This window comes from Sapajus apella, unplaced genomic scaffold (genome assembly GCF_009761245.1).
Source record: "Sapajus apella isolate SASKATOON/1434 unplaced genomic scaffold, GSC_monkey_1.0 scaffold94, whole genome shotgun sequence".
NCBI lineage: Eukaryota > Metazoa > Chordata > Mammalia > Primates > Cebidae > Sapajus > Sapajus apella.
This window is the reverse complement of record NW_022437034.1, coordinates 1,237,566-1,261,912: the sequence shown is the minus strand read 5'-3', so window position 1 is coordinate 1,261,912 and position 24,347 is coordinate 1,237,566. Positions and strand designations below refer to the sequence as shown.

Sequence of the window (24,347 nt, the reverse complement as noted above, 5' to 3'; positions counted from 1 at the left end):
GCCAGCTTGAAATGTGCTCTGTGCAGTCTGCTAGTTGTTCTTCGATATCTGTTCTCCCACCTGCCATCGTAATAAAGTTCTATCTGGGCATATTGCCACCCACAAGAAATATTGCCTGGCCTTCCTTCAACCTGGGGGCAACCACGTGACTAAGTTCTGGCCAATGGGATGTGAGCAGAAGTGATCTGTCTCCTTTTTCAATTTTTGCTCTTGAGGGTTTGAGCAAATACTCCACTTGTCCCCTTCCCCTTGCATGCTGGTCAGGGGGTGGTGAGAACCGAAGCATCTGCCAGAGGTGAAGACAGCAGAGCCAGCTCCTAGCCTTGGCCTGCCAGGGAAGGGAGACCTCCACCTCCACCTCCACCTTGTCTAAGTCCTTGTATTTGGGAGGTCTCTTTTTATGGTGTCTATGTGGACACCCTATGGAGTCTATGACACCCTAACGATATGCCTTCCTACCTGCTTCTTTGTTCCTTAGGAACAAACTCCAGGGCCACTCCTTGGTGAAGTTTTCCCAGAGCCCCCAGCTCCTTTGGCTCCTGGGTACTTCACATGCACCCCCTCACCACTCACTGACCCAGAAGACGGCTAGGAATCTGAGGGTATTCAAACATTCCAGAGCATTAGAACTGAATTCCCATCTACTTATTTTTAGTATTTTTAGTATTTTGAGGTTACCCATGCACATGAAGTGCTCAGTCCCATGCCTGGCACACAGTAGGTGCTCAATTAGGACACAGTGGCAGTAACTGCTATTATTTAAAATAGGTTGGGTTTGGTGTTGAGGAGGTTACCATACCAAGGCATGAGAGAGAAGCCTCAGCTGAGTCAGAGAGAGGGCGGGCGGGGGACCCTCTCGCATTAGACTGGCTGAAGGTGACTTCTCCACTTTCATCCATCCTCTCTGCAGTACAGTCATGGCGCTAGTGCGCAAGCCTGACCACATCACCCCCATGCCACTGCTGCAGTCCAAGCCCTTTGGCCTGGCAATCAGGGCATGACTCTGGCCTACCCTTTCCCTTGGAGATGAGGCTCAGACAGTGAAGTGATTTCCTCCAGCAGCTGAGCTGGCCATTCTTCCCTCTGGGTGCAAAAATGTGTCATCCTTCACACTGCCTGCCCCTCCCTGGACTTGACACAGGCCAGCCCCACCCAGCCCCAGCGTAGCAGGCCTGAAGTAGCTGCTTCCTTGCTGGCTAGAACCTATAATGTCCTGCTCCCCATTTGTTAATGAGAAAAGGGACCGAGAATGGGAAAGTTTCCCTAGTCTTTGTATTTTTCTCACGTGGCCTAGGAAGTCTCACGGTATGTATATCTGTTCCCAATGCTCTTCTCCCATCCCACCAGGCCATATGCTTTGCAAATTGCCCACACCTATTCCTCTGAACTTCTGGCAGCCATGACCCTCCTAATTGAGGGTTGACCTTTGGCATCGTTCTCAAGCCTCCAAGCCCATCACTCCCTTGGCAAACAGCGCATGCAGCCCAGAAGCAGGATGCAGCCAGATCTTAGCCAGTAGATGGCTATTTTGGGACAGGGAGGATCCCAGGAGGATGCTGGCAAGGTCAGATAGAAAGGGAAAGAGGCAGATTTTCTGCCCATGATTATGTGTCCCAAGCCTTTTGGGTGCCGCCCAGGGGCCCAAGACTGCCACAGGAAGAACACACCCACCGCAGGACTCAGTCTAGCTGGCCACAGAGGGCAGGCATGGGTTTGAGGATCTAGGCTTCCATCTCAGCGACCACAGCGGGCAGGAAGAATGTGTTTATTTGTTTTTTCCCAATAGCAGTGAATTCAGGATCAGGCAAGATCTGGGGTGGGGTGGGGGATAAGGTGTCTGAAACCAATCAGACGGCAGAGAGAGAACACAAGGAAGAAGCCAGTCATCAGCAATGTCTACTGATGCTTTTACTGAATATTCACAGAGCATCTACTATGTATGGGGTACAGTATTAGGGGCTGGCAAGACAAGAGTGAATCATGCTTTGAATTTGTGTGTAGCACTTGACAATCGTGTGAGTCCACCTGCAAGGATCAGGAGCCTTAAAGTGGTTTATAAATTCTGATCCTCAGGAAATAATCGGAAATGCATGATGTAAGGACAAGAATGAGAGTGATGTTCTCTTTGCAAATCTAAGGATGTTCAAATCTTCCAGAGTGTTAGAACTGAACTCCCTTCTACCTATTTTTAATATTTTGAGGGAGGATACTGATGCACATGAAGTGCTCAATCCTGTGCCTGGCACATAGTAGGTGCTCAATTAGGGCACAGTGGCAGTAACTGCTATTATTTAAAATAGGTTGTGTTTGGTGTTGAAGAGGTCACTGTACCAAGGCATGAGAAGCCTCAGCTGAGTCAGAGAGAGGCCGGGGGACCCAGCAGCACCCAGCTCATCCTAGGAGATGTATTTTGCAGTAATTTCATGACGTGAGATGCTTCCGTGTAGCCATTCCAGTCGTTCTCTGCCTCAGTTCCAAAAGGCTGGGAGAGCATCTTAGTTCCCTCTGATTTTGTCTGAGTTTGGGACCTTCTCTTTAAATTCTTCAGCTGTTGTCCACTGGCTCTGAACTATGCTTTGGGCCAAAGTGCCTTCCGAAAAATTCTCAACGTGCAGGGGTATCCCTCCGAGGAGCCCCGGCTCACTCTCCCTCCATGCCTGGCCAACTCAGTCCCTGCCACTGTCCCCTCCCCACAGAGAAACAGTGTCAGGCCCTTTCTTCTCCTCATGGTGTTTCCTCCTCCTCCGACCCTCTGAGCTACTTCATGGTCTTCTCTTCACTGCCCAGGACCCCTGGGTTCCACACAGACTCTCAGCAGGCAGGGAGAAGGGAAGCCCTCTTCCAAGTCCTTTCCCCTCCTGCCACATACCTCCCCGACTCCCAGCCTCCCAGGGACTACCTGAGCCAGACTTTCTGAAGCACAATATTGAAACCTACTGACAGCCACATACTCTCATGGTGGATAGAACACTTGAAAGCTACCAGATAGCTGATGTGCCTTCCCCAATAAGGAAGAGAAGGGAGAAAGGCAAGGCTCTGCCTGGCCACAAATGTGCCCCCAACACTAGAACATGACATTTGATAAGGGTTTCTGTGCATCTTTGAAGTGCGAGAGGCAGTTAAGAAAATAGTAATAATCGTGCTTACTAGGAATCAGACGGTGCCAAGCAGTTTCTAGATTATCTCATGGAATCTCTACCAGAGACCTGCAAGGCATCTATTGTCCCTGTTTTACAGACAAGGTAGCTGAGGCATAAGGAGGTTAAATAACTCTCTGAAGTTCATAAGTCTGGTCCATGTTGGAGATGGAATTCGAACCTACACCTTCTGTGGCTCCAAATATCCTGCCCTTAACTGGCATTCTATATGCTGAACAAAAATTGGTTGTCATTGCTCAAGAGTTATAAGAGCGGCAGATATGGTCATCGGAAACACGGGCTGCCCCACAAACCCCGATGCAAACCATCTCTCTGCCCGGGCCTCATCACCCAACCCTCACCTCCACCCATCTCATTAATCTTGGCATTCTTCTCCCGAAAGCTTTCCCAGACCCCAAGGCCCAATCTTCTGGGCCCAGAGAGAGGGAGGGAGCTTCCCAGGACTTCTGGACACCCTTTTAATTAACCCGGACGACCCTCTTCTCACCAGGTCCAGCTGAATCTTTTCACGGTCTCACTGTCTCTCCGGGCAGCATCCCAGAACTGAGACTCCCACCCCAGCCCATTCACTCTCCCGCAAATGCGGTCCCTCATTTCCCATATGCTTAACATCTGTCGGCCTCTCTTCCCTGGCTTGGGGACCTGGGTAAGTGTTACTTGGGCCCCTCAGCTTCTGGGGCCAGAGGAGGGCCTGCCAGAGAGCCCAGTGAGCACCCTGCCAGTGCCACCTGCCACCGTGGGTATCGAGAAGGCCACATGCTGAGCTGGCAGAGGCCCGTAGAAGAGCAAAACACTCTGCCATTACTTAACTGTGCTGCCCTGTCTCCTCCAACCCTTTTTTAGACCTTCCTTCCCCACCCCTAAAGAGGTACAGCCCATTCTAGTTCCTCAGGAAAACACTGAAACTTTCTCATCTGTCATTCTCATGGCTGAACAATAACAGGCACCTAGAAAACGTCTCATAAGCAGTAACTTAATCATTTGCATTCACAGCGGACAATGCACTTGAACCAAACACACTTCATGGTGCCCAGCAGGTCCTCAGTACATAGCTGTTACACAGATGAATAGACACGGTTGAGCAGCAGGCCCTAGGATACAGAAGAAGGTGCTAGAATAGGCAGGTCAGGGGTCCACTCGTACACAGCTAGTAAGTGGCAAAGCGGATTTCTGTTCTAGATTAGACCAGTTCACTGTATTACACAGCATCACCTTGAAACCTTTGGCCTTCATTCCTTGCATGTAAGCGTGTGTGTGTGCGCAGGTAGCCTAGAGGCTGTGTAGTGAACACACATCACCCAAATCCAGCTAGCTCTAGAAAATAAGGTCTTGGGCAGGCGCAGTGGCTCATGCCTATAATCCCAGCACTTTGGGAGACTGAGGCGGGCAGATCACCTGAGGTCGGGAGTTCAAGACCAGCCCGACCAACATGAAGAAACTGTCTCTACTAAAAATACAAAATTAGCCGGGTTTGGTGGCACACGCCTTTAATTCCAGCTACTCAGGAGGCTGAGGCAGGAGAATCACTTGAACCCAGGAGGCAGAGGTTGCAGTGAGCTGACATCACCCCATTGCACTCCAGCCTGGGCAACAACAGTAAAACTGTCTCAAAAAAAAAAAAAAAAAAAGAAAGAAAGAAAGAAAGAAAGAAAAGAAAAGAAGGGGGTCAATCATTTGGGTAACAAACATTTTTGTATACCTGGGAAGCTGGGGACACAATGATGAACACAGCAAGCAAGGTACCTCCCCTTGCGCGGGGGCCGATGGTTCCTTTGACACTGCATAGCACTAGATAACTTTCAAAACAGCCATGACCATCATCTTATCTGACTTCACCACAACCTGGTTCAAAGAGTATCAGGCCCATAAAAGACTCTATGAACAAATGATTGGTGGATGGACTGATGGATGCGGGGCAGGCAGGCCAATCAGTGAGTAGATGGAAAACAACCACAGATACTGTCATCCACATCTTTCAAATGAAAAGTGATGGCTTGAGTGAGGTGTGGCTAGAGCGTGGCCACCAGGAAGAGCCTCTAGTCTCAGTTCTAGGAACACCCACACTCTTACCAAGCCCCTAGTAAGAGACTAGTTGACCCTAGTCAACTCTGCAGGCTTATGCTGCACAGGGCAATGTGACAAGGTTCTTACGTAAGGACTCTTACTTGATCCTTGCAACAAAGTTTGCAGCTCCTTACCTGGTGGGCAGTTACATCCTGGAGATGTCTTTGGGGCCTCCCGGCGCCTCCTTGAGTGGAGCTTCCATTTCTGTACAAGGAGACAGACAAGAGGAGTCACCAGGAGCTTGTAGACAGCAAGCCCTGGAGAGTGGCTGTGGGTTGACAAGGGCAGGAAGAGGGGGAAGGGGCCACATAGGGGGTGCTGGCAGAACTCCTCCTGGATCAAAGACAGGCGGTTAATGGCCTTCCACTGGCCACCAGGCATCTGGGTAATAAGAAGCAGAGAAGAAGGCCCATCCTGGTAATCACAGTGTCTGATGTCTTTGGAGCACTCTTAAAGCAATTAAGGCCAACCACAGGACCCTATAAACCAGGTGCATCTTCCTGCCCCTCACACTCATGTGCACAATGACATGCTTTTCTCAGCTCTCTGCTGTTTCCTGCCTTGGACTGGGCTCCTGATGGACCCCTGGGCAGGAACAGTGGCTTCTGTTCTTTGGTGTCCCTTAAAAAGCCAGTATTTGTAGGTGGGGCAGGGGTGCAGGAGTAGGGGCTGGCAAGGCTCTCTGCACTTCTCCACCAATTCTCTTCCTCATTTCTCTTCAAATCACTGAGCCAGTCTGGAAGGTGCCAGAGAGGTGGGAGCGTCAGAGAGGTAGAACACCCTGGCCCTCAAGGAGTTGTCGCGTTCATGGTGGCAAGTGGAGAAGAGCACGCATAAGGACCATGCGTGCAGGATGCCCCTGCTTGCCAACTCTGCAGGCTTATGCTGCACAGGGCAATGTGACAAGGGTCTTATGTAAGGACTCTCATTTGATCCTGGCAACAAAGTTAGCCAGACTAGCCGTTAACAGGGATGCCTCTAGAGCCAGACTGCCTGGGCTAACACACAGTTCCCACACCCTGGGCTAGTAACAGTCCTCACTCCATTGGATTACCGTGAGATTGGAAAGATTAATGCATAGAAAGAATGGCACCTGATACCCAGGAAGTTCTCAACAAATGTTAGCTATTACCACATTCATTTCACAGGCAAGGGACTTAAAGTACAGAGAGGAGACTGCACCTGGCCAAGGTCAAGGCTGAAGTAAGGAACAGCGCTGGGACTCAAGCCCACACTCTGTGATGCTCATGCAGCCATTAGAAGCTGGGAGCCCCAAGGCCAAATAGGCCTTTCAATGTATTTTATTTGGTTCCCACAGTGATCTTTAAATTATTATTATTACTGAATTTGTTGCTAATATTTTGAAGTGGATGGTTTCATGTGCAAATTTGCATTTGTAATTTCTTTTGAAAAACTAACAGAAAGACCTGGCCATATGAAGCCTGTGGTCTGGCTGGCCAGGACCGACTGTACCAGATGTACTGTAGTCCCCGCTCTGACAAGGCTGACCAATTAGGATGACAGCCAGCGCTATCTCCTTCCTCACTACTGTGCAATTTTGCCACTCAGGGTGGGCCACAAGAGAGGTGAAGAAAATAATGTGGGAGGTGTCATAAGGGTGCTATCACCTCTGGTTTGGGGGAGGGGAGGGAAAGTCAGGAAGCTTCACAAGGATTCAGAGCAAGTGGAGTGATTTGCTGAGGATCACACAGCTGGGATGTGGTGGAACTGAGGTGGGAACTCAGGCCTCCTGGCACAATGCCCGCTCTGCCTGCTGGAGAAAGGCGAGTGCAAATGCCTGGGAGCGAACACAATGCCGGGCGGGGCGGGGGCTCTGAGAGCAGAAGGGGGCCGGGGTCAAGGCAGATCAGAAAAGGGGAAACACCCCAAAGCAGAGACCCTCACTTAGAAAGGGGAGGCTGAGTAACCATTAGGTGGATGGGTGTTGACGCCCAGTTACAGGCGGGCACAGGGTGTCTGCTGGACAAACAAATGAGCCCCCAGGACAAAGTCTGGTGCCCAGCTCTGAGCCTGGCTCACAAATGCTGCTTTCCTGTAAGGGACTGCACGAATCTGCTTCCACCTCCCTCCCCACCAATCACCTGGGGTCCTGGCACCCAGAATACGCGTGACACAGGTCTGCTGAAGGACAAAGCCAGTCAATGACTGACAAGCCAAGACCAGTGGAGTCGGCACCATTTTGGCTAAAGGTTGTAACCACTCAACAGCAGCACGGAGCAAGCTGCCATCACAGCGTTGGGCTGGAGACAGAGCTTGTGGCATGAGTGGGTGGGGCCCCCGATCCATCCCCATGGGACGCACCCCCAGAGAGGCATAACTTCTTGTGGAAGAGAAAATCAACAGAAAAACAAAAAAATATGTAACAGACAGTAATACATACTGGGAGAAAAATAAAACAGGGCAAGGGGACAGAGAGTGATGGAAGGTGGTTTTTTAACCGGGGGTCACGGAAAGTCCCCCTTTGAGTCAATATTTGAGCAGAGACTCAGAGGAAGGTAAGAAAATGAGTCATGTGGTATCTGGAGGAAGCGCGTTCCAGGCAGAGGGAATGGCAGAGGCTAAGGCCCAGAGACAGGTTGTGCATGGAGCATCTGAGGAACAGCAAGGGGCGGAGTGTGGCTGGAGTGATGTGAGCGAGGACAGGGGGCAGGAATGTGTGGGGCAGGAAGGCAGGTCATTAAGGCAGGAGCAGAGACTTTGAATGTGTAACACAGATCCCTGCTACTGGTTCTAGGGCTTGCTGACAGCCATAAAGCTCCACAGCTCGTGGGTGCTGTGGTGGGCTGCCCAGGCTCCCAGGATTAGACCAGTTGTTTAGCTGTTGGGAGTGTTGGCTGCTGATGGCTGAGACTCTTTCTGGGAGCTGCTCTCAGCTTAAGGATGCTGCCTTGATCAGGGTCACACCGTCCCCGAAAGGTAACCCATATTCAATTACTGACAGAGGTGAGGAACACAGACCTGGCCCCTCTGCCTCAACTTGGACTGACTCTAGGGCCGCCCCAGCTATGGAGCTCCTATGGGACCAGCTGGGGCCTCTGTCATGACTGCATCACAGCTCAGCCCCTTCTCTGCCCAACCCTTCTTCCCTCACTCCCCCCTCCTATGTTGACGCCAATAAGTCATCTACTCATAGCCCTCCACCTTGGAGACTGTTCCCTTGGGCCAACCTAAGACAGACCTGGACATGACTTTCACATTTCCTGAGCCTTCACCTGACCCCCATCACTGCCCTGTGCAACAGGCAGGCCAGAAGTCAGCCCCGTTGTACAATCCAGGAAACTGAGACCCAGAAAGGGAAAGGGAATTGCCTTGAGTAAGCCATAGAGGGCTTAAATTCCATGTCCTCCAACCTCAAGTTCAATGCTTTTCTTCAATCGATCCTGTATTTACTGAGTTTCTACTAATTGTGAGACTGTGCAAAATAGAGGACGAGACACAGTCCATCAACAAACAGCCAAGCCTAGTATGGGAGAAGCATATTCAGAGGTAGCCAGGTGACTGTAGACTTTGCAGGGCCTGGGTATTGAGTGGGAAGTGGGGGCTGTGAGGGTTAATTTTAATCTGTTAACTTGCCTGGGCTAAGGATGCCCAGATAGCTGAGAAAACATTCTTTCTAGGTATGTGGATCAGCACTGGAAGCAGCAGACTCAAGAAAGAAGATCATCCTCACCAATGTGGGTGGGCATTACCTGATCTGCTGAAGGCCTGAGTAGAACAAGGTAGAGGAAGGGGGACGCTGCTCTCTCTGCTGGAGCTGGACCGTTCATCTTCTCCTGCCCTTGAACATGGACTCTCCCTGCACCACAGCTGGTTCTTGGCCCCTCAGGCTTGGACTGGAATTTACGCCACTGGCACTCCTGGCTCTCAGGCCTTCAGGTTTAGGTGAAACTACACCACTGGCTTTCCTGGGCCTCTTTCTTGCAGACTGTGGGACTTCTCTGTCTCCATAATCACACGAGCCGATCTCTCCTGATAACTCACTTTCTCTGCATCTATATACAGCCTATTCCTTCTGTTTCTCTGGAGAACGCTGCCTAACAACCAGGCCTTGTGTGCCCAGGTAAGGAGTCTGGCACGGAGGAACCATTCAAAGGTTTTAAGCAAGGAGGTCATGTCGTCAAATTTGGGTGGTATAAAGGTCACTCCAGCAGCCCGTTAAGTATAGACCAGTGAGACCTCTGGGCCAGAGGATGTCACGGTCATCACCCAATGAAGAGATGTGGGAGGAAGCAGGAACTGGGCACAGGATGGACTTTGGGTGGTGGTAGAAGCCAGGATCTGCCTTGGGCAGCCAAGATGCCACCCCTGGGACATAACAGTGGCAAGAGCAGGTAGTGGGAAGGTGACAAGTTTGCAGAGCCCAGCGGGGCGGGCACAGGCAGCTCTGGAGTCTGGGAGAGATGGCAGGTGAGAAAGGTGGACCCAGAATGATGATGAGGAGCCTCAATTGGAGGAAATGGAGACATCGGAACAGGCAAAGCCACCACAGACACAGCTAGAAAACCGGCTAAGTTCAAGATGTAGGTATGTTTTCTTGGCCTGCCCAGAGTTTATTTCCTAGTATTAAATCTCTACATCACCGCAATCCGTCCACAGTCGAGGCTTCAACACTCTGCCCACAGACCTCCATTTCCCAAGGACCTAACACCCCAGCCCCAGGGACTCTCGAAGCCCAGAGGACCTTCAACCTGCGGGTCCTACCAGCTTTTTACTGCCCGTCACTGCCATGTGTCACTTCCCTCCGTGCCCAGCTCGAATTCTGTGGCAGTGGTTATCACCACCCCCCGTCTGCACCCTCCACTGCCTTGACACCCTCCCCCTTCGCTAAGCCACAAGCCCGGCTAGATTCAGCGTCTCCTCCTACCCCACCCCTGCACACGGGAAGCGGGGTGAAGTGGGAGGAACACACAACCCACTGACTGATCTTACTTTAAATGCACGATCCTGATCTCACATGGAAACCCAGCAATCATTCTGCGGCTTCCTCGACCCTTCGCCATTGCACCGTCCTGGGAGTTTTCACACTTCCTCTCCTCAAACCGCCAATGCCCCCTCCTCCAACTTCATTGTCAACTAATGACCTTGAGAAGAAGAGCAGGCAGAAGAGGACTTCCAGAGGCAGCCACCATCCCAATGCCATCCATCTGCATCTGTGTCTGCCAGCACCCTTCTCTCCTCCTGAGCTCCCCATCTGCGCTCCCACTAGGGCCAACCCCTCCTGTCACCAGCAAGTCCCCTCCCTTCCTGCCTCATCAATCCCCTCCTCTAGATTGGATTATTTACATCAAGGGCCGGCAAACGTAAATATTTGAGGCTGTATGAGCCACATGATCTCTGCCACACCTACTCAACTCTTCCATCATAGGCAAAAGCAGCCAGTTTGGAAACAAATCAGCGTGGCTGTGCTCCCATAAAAAAAAAAAAATATTTTCAAAAACAGGCTGCAAGCTGGATTTAGCTGTAGTTAGCCCACCCTCACGAATCATTATGCAGATATGCAGTTGTTCTTCCCAGCACAAAAAAGGAAAAGAAATGAATAATCCTCTTTTGACTCTGGTTAGCTCTTTCCCTCGGAAAACTCCTGGATAACAACCTTTGCTGCCTCCCACGTCTCTCCTGGACCACTCCTACCTGGCTCTTGTCCCTACCGTCCCCCAAGGGCTCTCCTGCAGGTTGTCCATGACCTCGGGGCTGCCGCACCTGGTGGACAGTCCTCATGCCTCTCTCAGCCGGGCTGCAGCCTTCGCTCACTCCTCCTTGTAGCGCTTCCCGCACTCTCCCCATTTCCCTTCTGTCACCCGGGCTGTGCCCTCTCAGTCTCGTGCTGGTTCCTTCTTATCTACTTGATGTCTAAATGTTGGAGGTCACGGGGTCCACATCCAGGGTCTCACTCTTTCTGTAAACACTGGTACCTCATCGGGTCTGATGGCTTTCAAGCCATCTATGCAGATGATGCCCTCCAACCTAGACCTTCCTCCAAAACTCCAGATGCATCTATCTGGCTGCTGGCTTGACATGGCCATTCATAGGCATCTCGGAATTAGGCAAAACTGAGCTTCTGACAGACTCTCCCATCTCCTCCCTGGACCTGCCCCTACCATCAACTTCCCCATCCCGCCAATTGCTCAAAACCTCACCATTATCACTGATGTCTGTTTCTCTCACCCTACACCCACTCCATCAGCAAACCCTGTTCTTTACCTGCCGGACACATCCGAGATCGGGCCCCTTCTCACCACCTCCACCACTACCTCCTGGTCCAAGCCTCATCATCTCTGGCCTCATTGCTGTGATAACCTTCTAATGGATGCCCAATTTTTGCCTTCGCCCCTGCAGACCATTCTCCACACAGCAGCCAGGGTGATCACACAGGCCTCTGAAGCTCTCACACATGCTGGGCTTTCTTCTACCCCAGGGCCCTCACACCACTGGGCTCCCTGCCTAGGTGTTCTCCTCCCAGCTACCTACCTTGCATGCTCCTAGGCCATCCTCATCTCCTGCACTCCCTCCCCCAAATAGACCTCCTCCCTCACCACACCCTTATTTTGTTTCCTCCTTAGGATTTTTTTCTTTCTTTTGCTTATTTATCTTACGTATTGTCTCTCTGTACCACTAGAATGTAAGTTTAACAAGGACCTGGATACTTTGTTCTGTTCTGTTCTGTTTTATTCACTGTGCCTTAAACAGGGCCTGACACCTAGTAAGTGCTCAGTAAATATTGGTTGCTCACATATCAGGAGATTTCACATCCAGTTCTGATCTCTGCTCTCTCTTGCACGGTGGGAGACCTGGCAACACTGGGTATGTGCAGTCAGGTGGTGCTGCGTGGTGGTTGCCCTTTTTGGGTGAGTATATGCCATCTAGGCCACCAAGGCACTCTCTCCAAAGCCAGCTTCATCTGCTTAGGCCACCAGCCTGTCCCCTTTGACATCTGACTTTGAGACCCATGGTGAGATGTCCCCACGATGAGGCCCTAGGGTGGACCCCCAGCTACCCTGGGCAGAGAAGACTTCCTGCTTTGCCCCTGCTGGCAGCCAGGGCCTCCTGGAATGCCCTATGTGGCCAGAGCTGAAACATCACCCGCCTGATCAGTCGCAGCTATTAAAATGCCCGTATCAGTATCAAAGGGAAAATGCCAGGCAGCTACTCACTCCCCCCAGAGAATGTGGCTCCAGCCTGGCCTTGGGTTTAGGGGCCACTCCCTCCCTGTGTCTCAGCCTCAGGGCTCTTAAAGGGCCCCAGCTCAGCCTGGACCTCTGTAATATGTGGGGTGGGTCCAAGCTGTGGCATAGACACAGCCCAGAGGGAGAGGCCAGGTGAGCTCTGCAGCTGTGGCCATGAGTGTGGCACCTCCCTTCAGGGGGAATCTACAAAATACGGATATGATCCACTACCTGCTACCAGCCCCGAGTGCCGACGTGGAGACTGAACGAGATATGCAGAGGAAAGTGCCTGGGAAACCATGGAGCATTTATCCATTTTGGGTTGAATTATTAAACAACAGTTAATAATTGTAACAGCTATGCACATTGGACATCATATACCAGCCACAGTGCTAAGCACTTTAGGTGGAAAATAGCATTTAATAATTGATTTTGATATTATTAGTGCATGCCTTCCATTAGAATGCATCTGCCCTTGGAGGCTGGAGTGGGACCCTCTTTTGGGTTGGCACAGATGGACCCCAAACTCCAATGAAGCACCCACTGTAGGCAGAGCTTGGCAGTGTTGAAACTGTATCCTATCAGCTTGACTACAATCGGGAGTGCGGGGCCTTGGGGTCTAGTCCCAACTCTCACACTAACTGTGTATTAAGCAAGCTCTATAATCCTTCTGGACCTTGATTTTCTCATCCATCATGGGGATAATCTAAGTTTCTGCTAGACTACACAAGACAGCTGGTAGGATGAAATAAGATGAGGCCAGAAAACAAACAGAGGTATCCAGATGCGAGGAGGGTGAGCACCTGTTTTGCCAGCTTGTTCTGCTTGGTGGTCAGGTGAAACTCACTTCTCTCTTGAGGTGGTGCCAGGCCTGCCTCCTCCCACCTGCTGTAACGAGGCTGGCCTGGCCCCTGCTGCCGTGGCCCCATGGCATGCACCACTGCAACAAGTGGTCGAGTTTCCTGCACTTGCCACGTCCTTCCTCCTCCTGGGAAACTCAGAGCCCTTCTTCCGGAAAAAGGGACGGAAGAGTGAGGGTCGAACTGCCTTTTGACCCTGAGAACTAGGAGTTGAAGGAAAAGGAAGTGCCCGCTGAAATGACCACAGCAGGCAAAGCTCCGCACCTGTGCCAGCACTCTGGATCCCAATGCCTGGCACAGGGCGGGGGCTTGATCCCGTCTGCTAGAGCCCTTTTGATCATCCTGCAGCATAACTGCTGCTGGGCTGGCTGCCACGCTACAGACTGAGCTGGCCCTCGGATGTCAGGGACCCAGGTCAGATGTCTTAATCCACACTCGAACCGAATTGCTTACTTTTAGATTTGCCCTCTAGGACTCACCCTTGTGGTCCCAGGAGGAGGTAGGCTTTGAAAGAATCAGGAGAAATGGACATGAGGGACAGAGGACATTCCCGTGAGGAGGCGCAGAGGCAGGACCTGGCTGCTCATTGCTGGCTCCACGGGCTACAGCTCAGGGACCGCAGGAGAGGGCTGGCTCCACAGAAGGGGTTTGTTAAAGGGACAGGCCCACATATAGCCACATGCCCCAGGGCACAGGCAGCTTGGCAGGGTGAAATCAAAGTGGAGGAAATCAAGACATCCAACCCACACCCACCAAAACTGGACTCGCCCGGGCTGCTCCAGGGGCCCGTGCACTGGGGACTGGGAGGGGGTGCCATGGGGGTGCCATAGGAGCCGTCTTCTCCCTCCCTCCATAGCTCTCTGTGCAGTGGACTTGGCACCTGATCACAGACTCCCAGGGCCGTGAAACAGGGGCCTGAGGGCCCTCCGGATACCACACCCTGCCTCTGTCTCCCTCTGCCTCCTTGGCTCACCAGAACCACAGACAGATGTGGCCCCAGGCTCCATGGTTCAGGAAAAATGTCAGGGACAGGAGGCACATACCCTTGTGTGAGCTTTGCTGCCTTCATATCAGGAAGTCCTTCCTTCTAGCTAACCCAAGGCCCAGCTGCTGCCACAGGGAGTCAAGGAGCCGGGCCCCTAAACTGAGAACTGACAGTGTGGATGGGAGGCAGATTGGCAAGGGGCCCAGGACCTCAAGGGTGTCAGGGGTTCAGGGGTCATCTCTGGGCCCGGCGCAGGATGAGGCAGAGGTCCCCCACTACAAAGAAGGAAAGAGCAGAGAGTAAGAGTCCTGGGGTGAATGTTGGGGACCTCTTTCCTCCTTTCATGCCTTTCACAAATGGGTATTGGCTATCTGCAATGTGCCAGGGGTGAATGTTGGGAGCCTTGCTATGCAAAGCAGACACGGAGGCTGCTCCCATGAAGTTTATACTCTAGGGAGGGGAACAGAAGAGTCTGTAAACCACACACATCAGTGTGGAGCAGCCACTGTCCTCAGAGCTGTGGCCAAAAGGGGCAAGGAGCTGAGAGCCAGCTGGGGCATGGGCTAGTCTGGTTCATGGCAGAAAAGTGAGACATGAACCGAGATCTCAAGCGAGGTGAGGGGCCCAGGCACAGGGGAGGGGCTAAAAGCTAAACCAATAATGCGCTTCTTAGGAGACAGGCAAGCATCTTGCATGTATGAGGTTGGTGCAAAAATAATTGTGGTTTTTGCCATTAAAAGTAATGGCAATTACTTTTGCACCTGCTTAACGTTAATTCATCCAGCACTCGCTACAGCCCATTTCACGAGCGAGGAAACTAAGACAGAAAGAGGCCCAGTAACCTGCGAGACAGCATGCAGCCTGGAAGCACAGAGGCAGAATTTGAACCCAGGAAGCCTGCAGAGCCCACATCTTGACTCTATGTCTGTGAGAGGTGAAGCTCAGCTCTTTCAAGGAGATCGGATGATCTATTACTGGAGTACCAGTCTCTACGCAAAGCACTTTCTGTCTTAACTTTTTTTTAATCCTAAAAACAACCCTCATAAGGGTACTCTTATTATACTCGCTCTTATTTTACAGAGGTACAACCCAAGGCTTACAGAGCGTGAATACCTTGCCCAAGGTCACATAGCCAGTCATAACAGGGCTGGTCTTGAACCCAGCAATCTGGTTCCAGAGTCTGTGCTCCCAGCACGACAGCATGCCACCATGTAGCTGGACTCCAGAAGCAAGGGCAGGTGAGCCATGCGGCTGGAGAGGGTGGCAAGGGCTGCACCTGAAGACCACATGCGTCATATTTAGCAAGTCTCTAGCCTGAGAGCAATAGGCAGTTACTGAAGAGTTTAATCAGGGAGATGGGGTGATTGCATTTAGTTTTTTAAAAGGTCCCCACTGGCTGCTGTGTGGCTAAGAGAGTCAGAACAGCATGGGTGAAAGCAGATGGGCTGGGGGACAGCTCGGGCTGGGGAGGACAGGCAGGGATGGAGGGGAGAGGACGGGTCTGCAGAGGCTGAGAAGGTGTGGGCAGGAGGGCCGGGGTGGGCCTGACTGGAGGCAGTGTGCTCACATAGGAAGGGATGCTGGTGAGCGGTGGATTTCCTGATCAGTTTAGACACGTAGAGTTTGAGGTGCTTTCAAGACATGCTGGAGTTGTGGGTTGGTGGGTGTAGAGATGGGCTGGGGCTCTAATGACATTAAGAGCTAGAGATGTCCTACCATGGAGCAGTCAGCCGCATAAGGTAGTGAGCTCCCCGTCACTGAGGTGTGTAAGCTTGCTGTAGGAAATTCCTAGAGCAGCACATGACTTATGAAGGCCCTCCCTGATTCTATGCAGTGGGGTGAGGCTGGAGGTGGCAGGAGTGCCAGTTCGGGGGGAGGTGGATGAAGCTATCCCTGGAAAAGCCCTGGCAAATGCCCCTTTAACCCATCCCCCTTTCTGCAACCCTGTCCCAAGAGGTCACCCTTTCTGGTCTGCCCTACAAGCCACCTTATCAGAGCATGACGGTGCAAAAGAGGTGCCTTGACAGAGCATCTGCAGCGTGACAGAGGGCAGCCAGTGAAAGTCCCTCCATGGCAGAGGCTCAGGCCCCACCAGAGCCTCTAGGGGCAGCAAGGTTCTCCCGCTGCAAGCTAAACAGATAAAAAACTGAAGCGACTGCAGGGAGGGCGGGGAGGGCAGGAGGAAGGAGCGTGTGGGCAGCGGGAAATGCCTGGGCAAATGCTCAAAGGAGAACGACCAAGACTTGAGGAGGCCGGCAAGGCTGGGGTGGGAGTGAGGACGGGAAAGGGCGAAGGAGGCCCAGCCCACGTGGACCCTAGCCATGTGGGGTTTCAGGAAAATCCACAATAGCCGCCAGGCAGGGAGACAGGGGCCCAGTGTCCCCTCAAAGGCCGTGCCCAGTCTCTCCTGCAGGCAGTTCCGCCCCTTTGTGCCCAGCTGGCCCTTCCTCTTTGAAGGACCGGGGAGCACCCCCTGCCAGCAGTCCCACCCCTTCGGCCACAGACAGCGTCTCTGCACAGAGACCCCACATCCAGGGCTGTGGATGGGAGAGCGGGAGTGTCAGCAGGGACTGCTGCTGGGGCCTACCAGCAGCCCAGACCACACCCAGGGACCCTGTTCACCCTAGCCTCCCAGACGCAGGCCTCAGTTTCCCTTGGAGAAGCCTGTTGACTTCCCTCCAAGTGAGGGCTCAATAGGCTGCTTCGGGAAGGGGCAGAACTCAACCCAAAGAAGTGGGAGAAGGATTTCTGGGGCTTCCCCTGAAACCTCTCTTCTGGAGGGCAAATCTCAGTTGATTTTGTTTTTGGAAAACAGTGAAAAGCCAGCTACTTACCCTTCTTTAAACCTCCCAGCCTGTCAGGCTGCTCCGTGCCCAGGGAAACTCTTGTCGACATCTCACCGTGAGCCTCAGCACTGCCCCTCAACCTCTTGAGCACTGCTTGGCACCTAGGTAAGGCAGTCTGGGTTTCACCGCACAGGGAGCTCCGGGCACTGGGCCACACAAACACTCTCTCTCTCTCTCATTATCAGGGCCTGCCAGGCCCAGCTGCAGAACACAATCACCCGTGGAGCTCGTTAGATACCCACGGCCAGGCCTTACTCACAGACAGCTGCAGCAGGTTTTGGAAACAATTGGCCTGGTGTGCTTTGAAAGCTCCCCAGGTGATTCTAATGCAACCAGCATCACCTGTACAAGTGCAAGCCTTTGAGGATATCGGGATCAGATGAGGAGAGCAGAGCTAACTTTAAAATGTTTAGTTACTTCAGAACTTTTACTCCTCTCTGGCTCCAAAAGGGGGCATTCAGGCAGCTGATACAAACAGACAGACAGACACTATACAGTAAGGTGGAAGAACAGCAAAGTCAGAGTGATCAAATAGGATCTGGGATCGAGGCTTATACAAAAGCCTTTGCCACTGGCTGAACCCCAGATTTGCTGCGAAGCTTCCTAATGGCCAGTTCAGAGTCCAAGAGACAAGAACAAACCCATCCATCCTGGGAAGCCCAAGCATTCCAGAGGCCAAGGCTGCTCACCTCCCAGCCTGTCCGGCTGCTCCGTGCACAGGGATACTGTGCCCTCAGTGAGGCCCTCATTGCACGAGGGCTTCCCTCAGGGTACTCAGCGCCAAGGCCTGATGCAGCTAGCAACACTCACAACGTCTTTCTTACAACAAAGATGGTGGTGCAGCCCTGACGCCGAGGCAGTTCAGTAAACGCTGTCTCTGGGAGCCGCACCAAATTCAGCAGATCCCCAGCCCCTGGCTGGTTTGATTGGCCTCAGCAGAGTTAGAGGGGTATGGTACTTCCTACACACAGGTATATCCCAGTGGCTGAGATGCGGGCTCTGGGCCACACTGCTGGGTTTCGAGGCCTAGCTCTGCTACTCACTTACTGTGTGACCTTGGGAAAGTTGCTTAACTTCTCTGGGCCTCCATCCTCTCTTCTGTGAGAAGCGAATAGTAACAATGTAACCACTTCATAGGATTATTGTGAGGATTTAGTGAATCAGTAGATGTGAAGGTCTTCGAATAGTCCCCAGTACCCAGTGTAAGTGTAAGCTCAATACACAGTGCAAACTCAAAAATACCAGCTACTCATAAAAGTTGTGGACAAGGCTCAAGCAGCCCCATATTATCTCCTCCAGTGATAAGAGGGGTGGCAATGGTTACAGTTGCCATTAGCCGAATGATTTCATTTAATCCTACAACAACTCTGTGAGGAGGAGGTCATCATCTCCATTTCAGATCAGGGTACTGAGGCTCAGGTCACAGTTAGTGGCAGGGGTTCAAATGCCATGGGTTGCCTGCTTCACCATTTTGCCAACCCCCGACTCTGTAAAGAAAAACCTTGGCAGGCAGCTGGGGCAGGTAAAAATGAAGTTTCTGACCTTGGGAGTAGAAGATGGGAGGGGTGGGTGCCCCCAGCTTCTCTGCCCAGCAGGGAACACATCACTGAGCCTTCCCTGCTCACCCAGCTGGGACCAGCCATGCAGCCTGCACACACAGAAGACAATCATCTCATCCTCTGCTGGTTGCTGGGAAACACACCCTGAGCAAACTCTGAGCCTCCAGCTGGGTCCAGGGCCGGGGACATTGCGGGGAGAGCGGACTAAAGACACCTTCCCCAGCCTCTAGCAGGGGGCCTTATGTCAACCGCTAAATGAGAGAGCTGCCTACTATGTACAAAGTCCTGGGCTAGACTAAATAAGGGACCCAAGACTGCGTGCCTCTGTCGCTATCATCAGGTCATATGAGATCACACGGACAGACCACTGTACAATGTGGTTGGGTTGAGCCATGAATGGCAAATGGATTTCCTCTTGTGCACTGACTCCAATGGACAGGAGCGGCAGCCTGGGCTGCTGTCCCCGTGCCACCAGAGGACTGTGCTGAGAAGGATTCTGAGGCCTACCTAGGCGGCATGGGAAAGAATGTGTTGAGTGATTAGTAGCATCTGCTATGGTTTGGGATAAGGAAAGCCAACAACACATGCTGTGTCTATTTTCCTTCTCTGAGCTAAATGTCTGGCAAACCGAGGAAGAGCAACAGGAAGTTGGGGCAGGGAGAGAATGCGTATTGGGTTGGAGTGGCTCGAAGAGGCGCTCCAGAGGGCAGTGGGGCAAGTCTAGAATGATTAAGACGAAGGGAAAAAGGCCTCTTTCTGGGAGTTTCCAAACTGTGAGGCTATGCTTAGGGCAGACGGAACAATGTTTGAGATGCATTTGGTTTTCCCCACCACCTTCCCATGAGGGTTGGCTGCCTCCTGAGGTCCTCAGTCTGGTTCAGAGCTACCTGCTAGTTCTAAGGCCTTTAGAGAAGCCGCAGAGCTCTGACAACTCTCCCTGCCTTAATAGTAAGCACCTGTTATTAAAAAATCAAAAAACTAAAGTTATGAAATAGCTCTTCATCTTGAACACCAACCCTCACTAGTCAGTAGCAGCTTCCTGGAACACTGTTGAAAGGATTCTGAGGCTCCATGGGAAAGTGTGCAGCGATTGATTAATAATGTCTGCTAAGGGCCCTGGAATGGGGAGGAGCGCACACCCAAGCCAGGTATAGGCCAACGCTGACCTATTTAATTGTCTGGAAAGGGGAAGGCGTGGTGGAGGAGAGATGCCTGCTAGGGGCTGGATTCCACCTCTGGCTCCTCTGGTGCCACCTTGTGCTGGCTGCATTTGAGGAAACCTGGATCTGCCCATATACTGATCCAGGCAGCTGTGGTGGGCACAAGACACTGCACACAGGTTACCCACCCCAGCACCAGGCTTGCCCTCCCCAGTGCCCTTCTCCCATTCTTCCCTTTAAGGGCCTCTTCCCATCCTCATCCCAGCATTTCAGTCCTAAAGTGACCCTATTCACAGCCCCAATCTTTCAGCTGCTGCTTTGATCTGTACCCTATATCTCTTTGCCATTACTTTCAATGGCAAAAACTGCAATTACTTTTGCACCCAAATCACACACCCTATAAACGTGAGACTCGCCTATTATAACTGTCGTTATTTTTAGGGATGATGGAGTCTGCCTGGGGTTCTCCAACACTTTAGCCTGGAAGTTTCAACTACTTTCTCTCCCAGAAGATTTCTTAACACCCAAAGAAATGGGTCACAGAGAGTGAGAGGAAGGTATAGTGACATCAGTCTTCTCATCTGTAAAAAGGGGTGATGTGAGTGTCAGTCCCTTAAGGAAGTTGTGAGGATTGAAAGAGATATAGTGGATAGGCATAGCATTGGCTCCTGTATGTACCCTATAAATATGAGACATTTCCATTACAGTTTCTGCTGTTATTATTGGGGGGGGTCTACCTGGCATCTCGTAAAACTCACCTTAAAGGTGGTGCTGAGACCCTCCTCTGCTCCCGCTTTGGCCTAGAAAACGTATTTGGCTTTTTTTTTTTTTTTTTTTGAGATGGAATCTTGCTGTTTTGCCCAGGCTGGAGTGCAATGGCACAATCTCAGTTCACTACAACCCCCGCCTCCCGGGTTCAAGGGAATCTCCTACCTCAGCCTCCCAAGTAGCTGGGATCACAGGTGCCCACCATGCCCAGCTAATTTTGTATTTTTCAGTAGAGACGGGGTTTCACCATGTTGGCCAAGCTGATTTTGAACTCCTGACTTCAGGTGATCCACCCACCTTGGCCTCCCAAAGTGCTGGGATTACAGGCGTGAGCCACTGTGCCCAACCCAGGATTTGGCTCTTTTAAATTCCACTCCCTTCTCATTCACTGCACACCACTGCCCAGTCCTAGGTGTCATCTGATTTTCTCCATTTGGGACATTCCAGCTTCTTTCTTCACAGCAAGCAAATCAAATAACAGGCAGCTGGAGTGCTCGTTAAGAGTCCCAGACCGGGAAAGAGGCACTGATGGGGGAAGAGTTGGGGCCTGAGGTCTGGAAAGCACACTCCTGGTTCCCCACAGAGCCAGCTCCCACCATCCTCCAATCCTGGCTCTGCATTGCTCCCCACCAACCCCGCTAGGGGCTGCTCCCCTCGGATCTGCCTCTGGCTCTCCTCTTAGGCCTCCTCTCCTTCTGGGTCCCCTTGGCCAGACCTCCCTGCAGCTCCCTCTTCCTTCTGCCTCATGGACACAGTCTCTGCCCCGTACCTGTTTTCCTTATTGGCATGGGTGAGGGGCATGTGCCCTGGAGTTGCACCCCCAGGCCAGTGCACAGGCTGTGTGCCTCACCAGCCTTGCCCTCCCCAGTGCCTTTCTCCCATTCTCCAGGAAGTGGCTCAGTCCTGCCTGCTCCAAGGATTCCCTGCCCCAGGTCCCTGAGAGCTCTCCCTGCGCACTCATCTGGCCTTGTGCATGGGCTTTGGTAATGGCACCTTTTAGTGAAATCTCTGATCTGCCCCCAATCCCAGAAGGGAGGCAGGGCCTACGTGTTTCGGAGGATGAACCTGAAGTGCAGGGGTGTAGCATGGCTTGCCTAAAGCCACACGACTGGCAAAGCCTGGCTAGAATCCTGGTCTCGGGCCTCCAAGCTCACCAGATGCCTGTGTGCCCCGTGATGACAGGGACCTTCTGCACCTCCATTCTAGAGACTCGTTTTGTAACAAAACCATTTCCCCTTTTTCCTCTCTGAATTTTCCTCTCTGAATTTTCCTCTCTGAATTTTCCTCTCCCGTGGCAGATTTCTGCCTGTCCCAGTTCTCTGCCTTACCCATTCCTCTCCTCTGCCCTTTGCTCAGACCTGGGAGAACACACCTAGACAGGGAACCCAGGATGGTCCCCTCAAGTTGCTCAAGCACCGACCAATAGAACTTTCGGTGAGGATGTGCGTGTTCTCTGCCTCTAACGTCTAGCTCTGTAGTCCCTAGCAGCACTGTCCACTGCACTTGAAACCAGGCTGGTGCAGTAGACAAGCTAAAATTTAAATTGTATTTAATTTTAGCTAGTTTAAATATAATGAGTTGCATATGACTAGCAGTTACTGTACTGGACAGTCCAACCCTCGGGTGTCCCTCCAGAAGCACAGACAAGGCCCCCACAGATAAGGCCACTCACCCCATCCACCTGTGGGACAGCTCCCTTTCTCTGGCTCCAGCACCTTCCCCTATTGACCTCAGCCACCACTTCCAGTCACCCCTCTCTGACCTACTTTTGCCCCATTCATTGTCCCCTCTGGCCCGCAGCAGCGTCCTGCTTGGCCTTACTGCTTTGCCAGCCGTAAGCACTCAAGGGACTGAGTAGGACATAGCTGCCTACTTCAAAACCCTTCCATGGCTCCCCATTACTCTTATTTACATCTAACTTTCTCTAAGGCCCCTCGACCTGGGCTGGCCATCTCTCTCTAGCCACATCTCCTATTTCCTTACCCTCCCAGTCCTCCAGGGTTCTGGACTTCCTTCAGTTCTCCCAATTCCCGCTGGCTTCCAGCCTCAAAAGCTGTTCCCTTTGCCCTCTTAGAACAAGGCTTCACACTCACCCGCTTTTTCCTGACAAACTCCTATTCATCCTTCAGCTTTTCATTTGAAAATCACTTCCCTAAGGAAGCCTGCCCTGACTGCCACCACCATCGGACAACGTTGCATGTAATCCAGTCCCCAGGCCCCTCTCATCTTTCACTATTGTAGCACTTATTTTATTTTTTGGCACACGACACAGTCACTGCCCGTTTCCTTCTTTGTTCACTACTTCCCTGTAAGTTTAGGAGGGCAAAGGTGTCTCCCACAATGCCTGACCCACAGCAGGCTCTCAGTAAACATTTTCTGAATGAATGAATGAATGAGAATAGACCCCCCAAAAAGGTGGCAGAATACAATGCAAAGAACAATGTATACAGGGACCAGGAGGCTGAGGTTCTAGTCCTGGACGTCACCATGTGACTCTGGGCCTCAATTTCCCCATCTGAAAAATGGGGTTCAGTTCAGAAGATCTCTGGGATAATTTTCATCTCTAGCAGTTGAAAAGATTACAGTCAGTAGGGTAAATGCGGAGCTGCAGCTTGGAGAGAAGGCGTGTGCATGTTTGATACAATAGTTAGCACAAGGCCCTGAGAGTATGCAACTTAAGTCTGAAGCAGCGGAAGCAAGAAGCTGGGAAAGGCCAGGGCACGGCCAGGCCAGCAGGAAGGTCGGGGAAGGGGAGAGCATGAAGAGAGAGGCTGAGCTAAACCATGAGAATCAGATACTTATTCCTCAGCAGCCAGGAACCCCAAGATACCTGGAGGAGCTCTCACTGCCCTGACACTCTCTTTACCACCCAGCCAGTCTGGGCTCACACTGCCTGAGCCTGATTGAGCCCTCTGTATTCCCTGGAGCCTGGCAGGGCGTGGGAATGAGCTGACAGCAGCAGTCATGGGTGCACCACTAGCACCAGTAAGCTTGCCCTGTGACCGCCCTCTCTGCTCTGGCCCTGCAATCTCCCTCTCCTTGGACACCCTGGAGAACCGCTCCAGCAGGTGCCAGCCTGGCAGAGGCAGCTGAGAGGAGCCTGGCTGTAGGGAATAGATGCATCTTGCCAAAATGCTCTCAGCACCCCACCCACCACGGTTAGGGCTGTGCTTCAGTGTTTGCTACACCAGCACTGTTTCACATGTTCAAAGGGGTTGGAGAGTTTGTCCCAGGTCACACAGCTTCCAAGTAGCAGAGTGGAGACAAAAACCCAGGGCTGCTGGGCTCTACCACCATGATCTTTACTGCTGCACACTGTCTCCAGCTAAGTAAGAGATCCTCTCCCATTTCTTCCCCATGGAAACCTTCCATGGCCAGGACCTGCTCCAGGACCTCTTCCCAGACTGCTGCGGCCCCCACCTGCCTGTCCTCCTCTCCATCTAGGCCCTGGGTCTCCTGTGCTGCCCAGATTCCCACAGGTCATCAGGCCTCACCCTGTCAAGGCCCAGCCTTTCCCCTGCTGGCACAAAGAGGATGCATGTCCCTCCTTCCTGGGGAGGGGACAGCCTTTTCCTGTGTTCCCAAGATTGCCATGGCTACCTGACGCACTAGCGTTTAATCCACTTGGATCAAGAAAATTTGGGGAATGGGAGAAAGCATCCTTTCTCCAGGAAAATAAGAAACCTGGTTTAGGAACAAGAAGAAGGTGTGAACTAATTTGTGGCCAAGAAGAGCAGAGACAGAGACAGGCGACCCACACTTG

General features: G+C 52.1%; 1 protein-coding gene across 26 annotated transcripts in view; it reads right to left on the bottom strand.

Annotated features, from left to right (window-relative positions):
* COL13A1 (collagen type XIII alpha 1 chain) overlaps positions 1 to 24,347 on the bottom strand; it is a 157,476-nt gene that overhangs the window by 131,749 nt on the left and 1,380 nt on the right. For all 26 annotated transcript variants that reach the window (XR_004262166.1, XM_032256195.1, XM_032256206.1 and 23 more), the window contains exon 2: positions 5,357 to 5,426. Coding sequence is in view for 25 of the 26 variants with exons in the window: in XM_032256195.1 (XP_032112086.1) it covers positions 5,357 to 5,426 (70 nt within the window). In the remaining variant the exon portion in view is untranslated. The remainder of the gene's footprint in view (positions 1 to 5,356; positions 5,427 to 24,347) is intronic.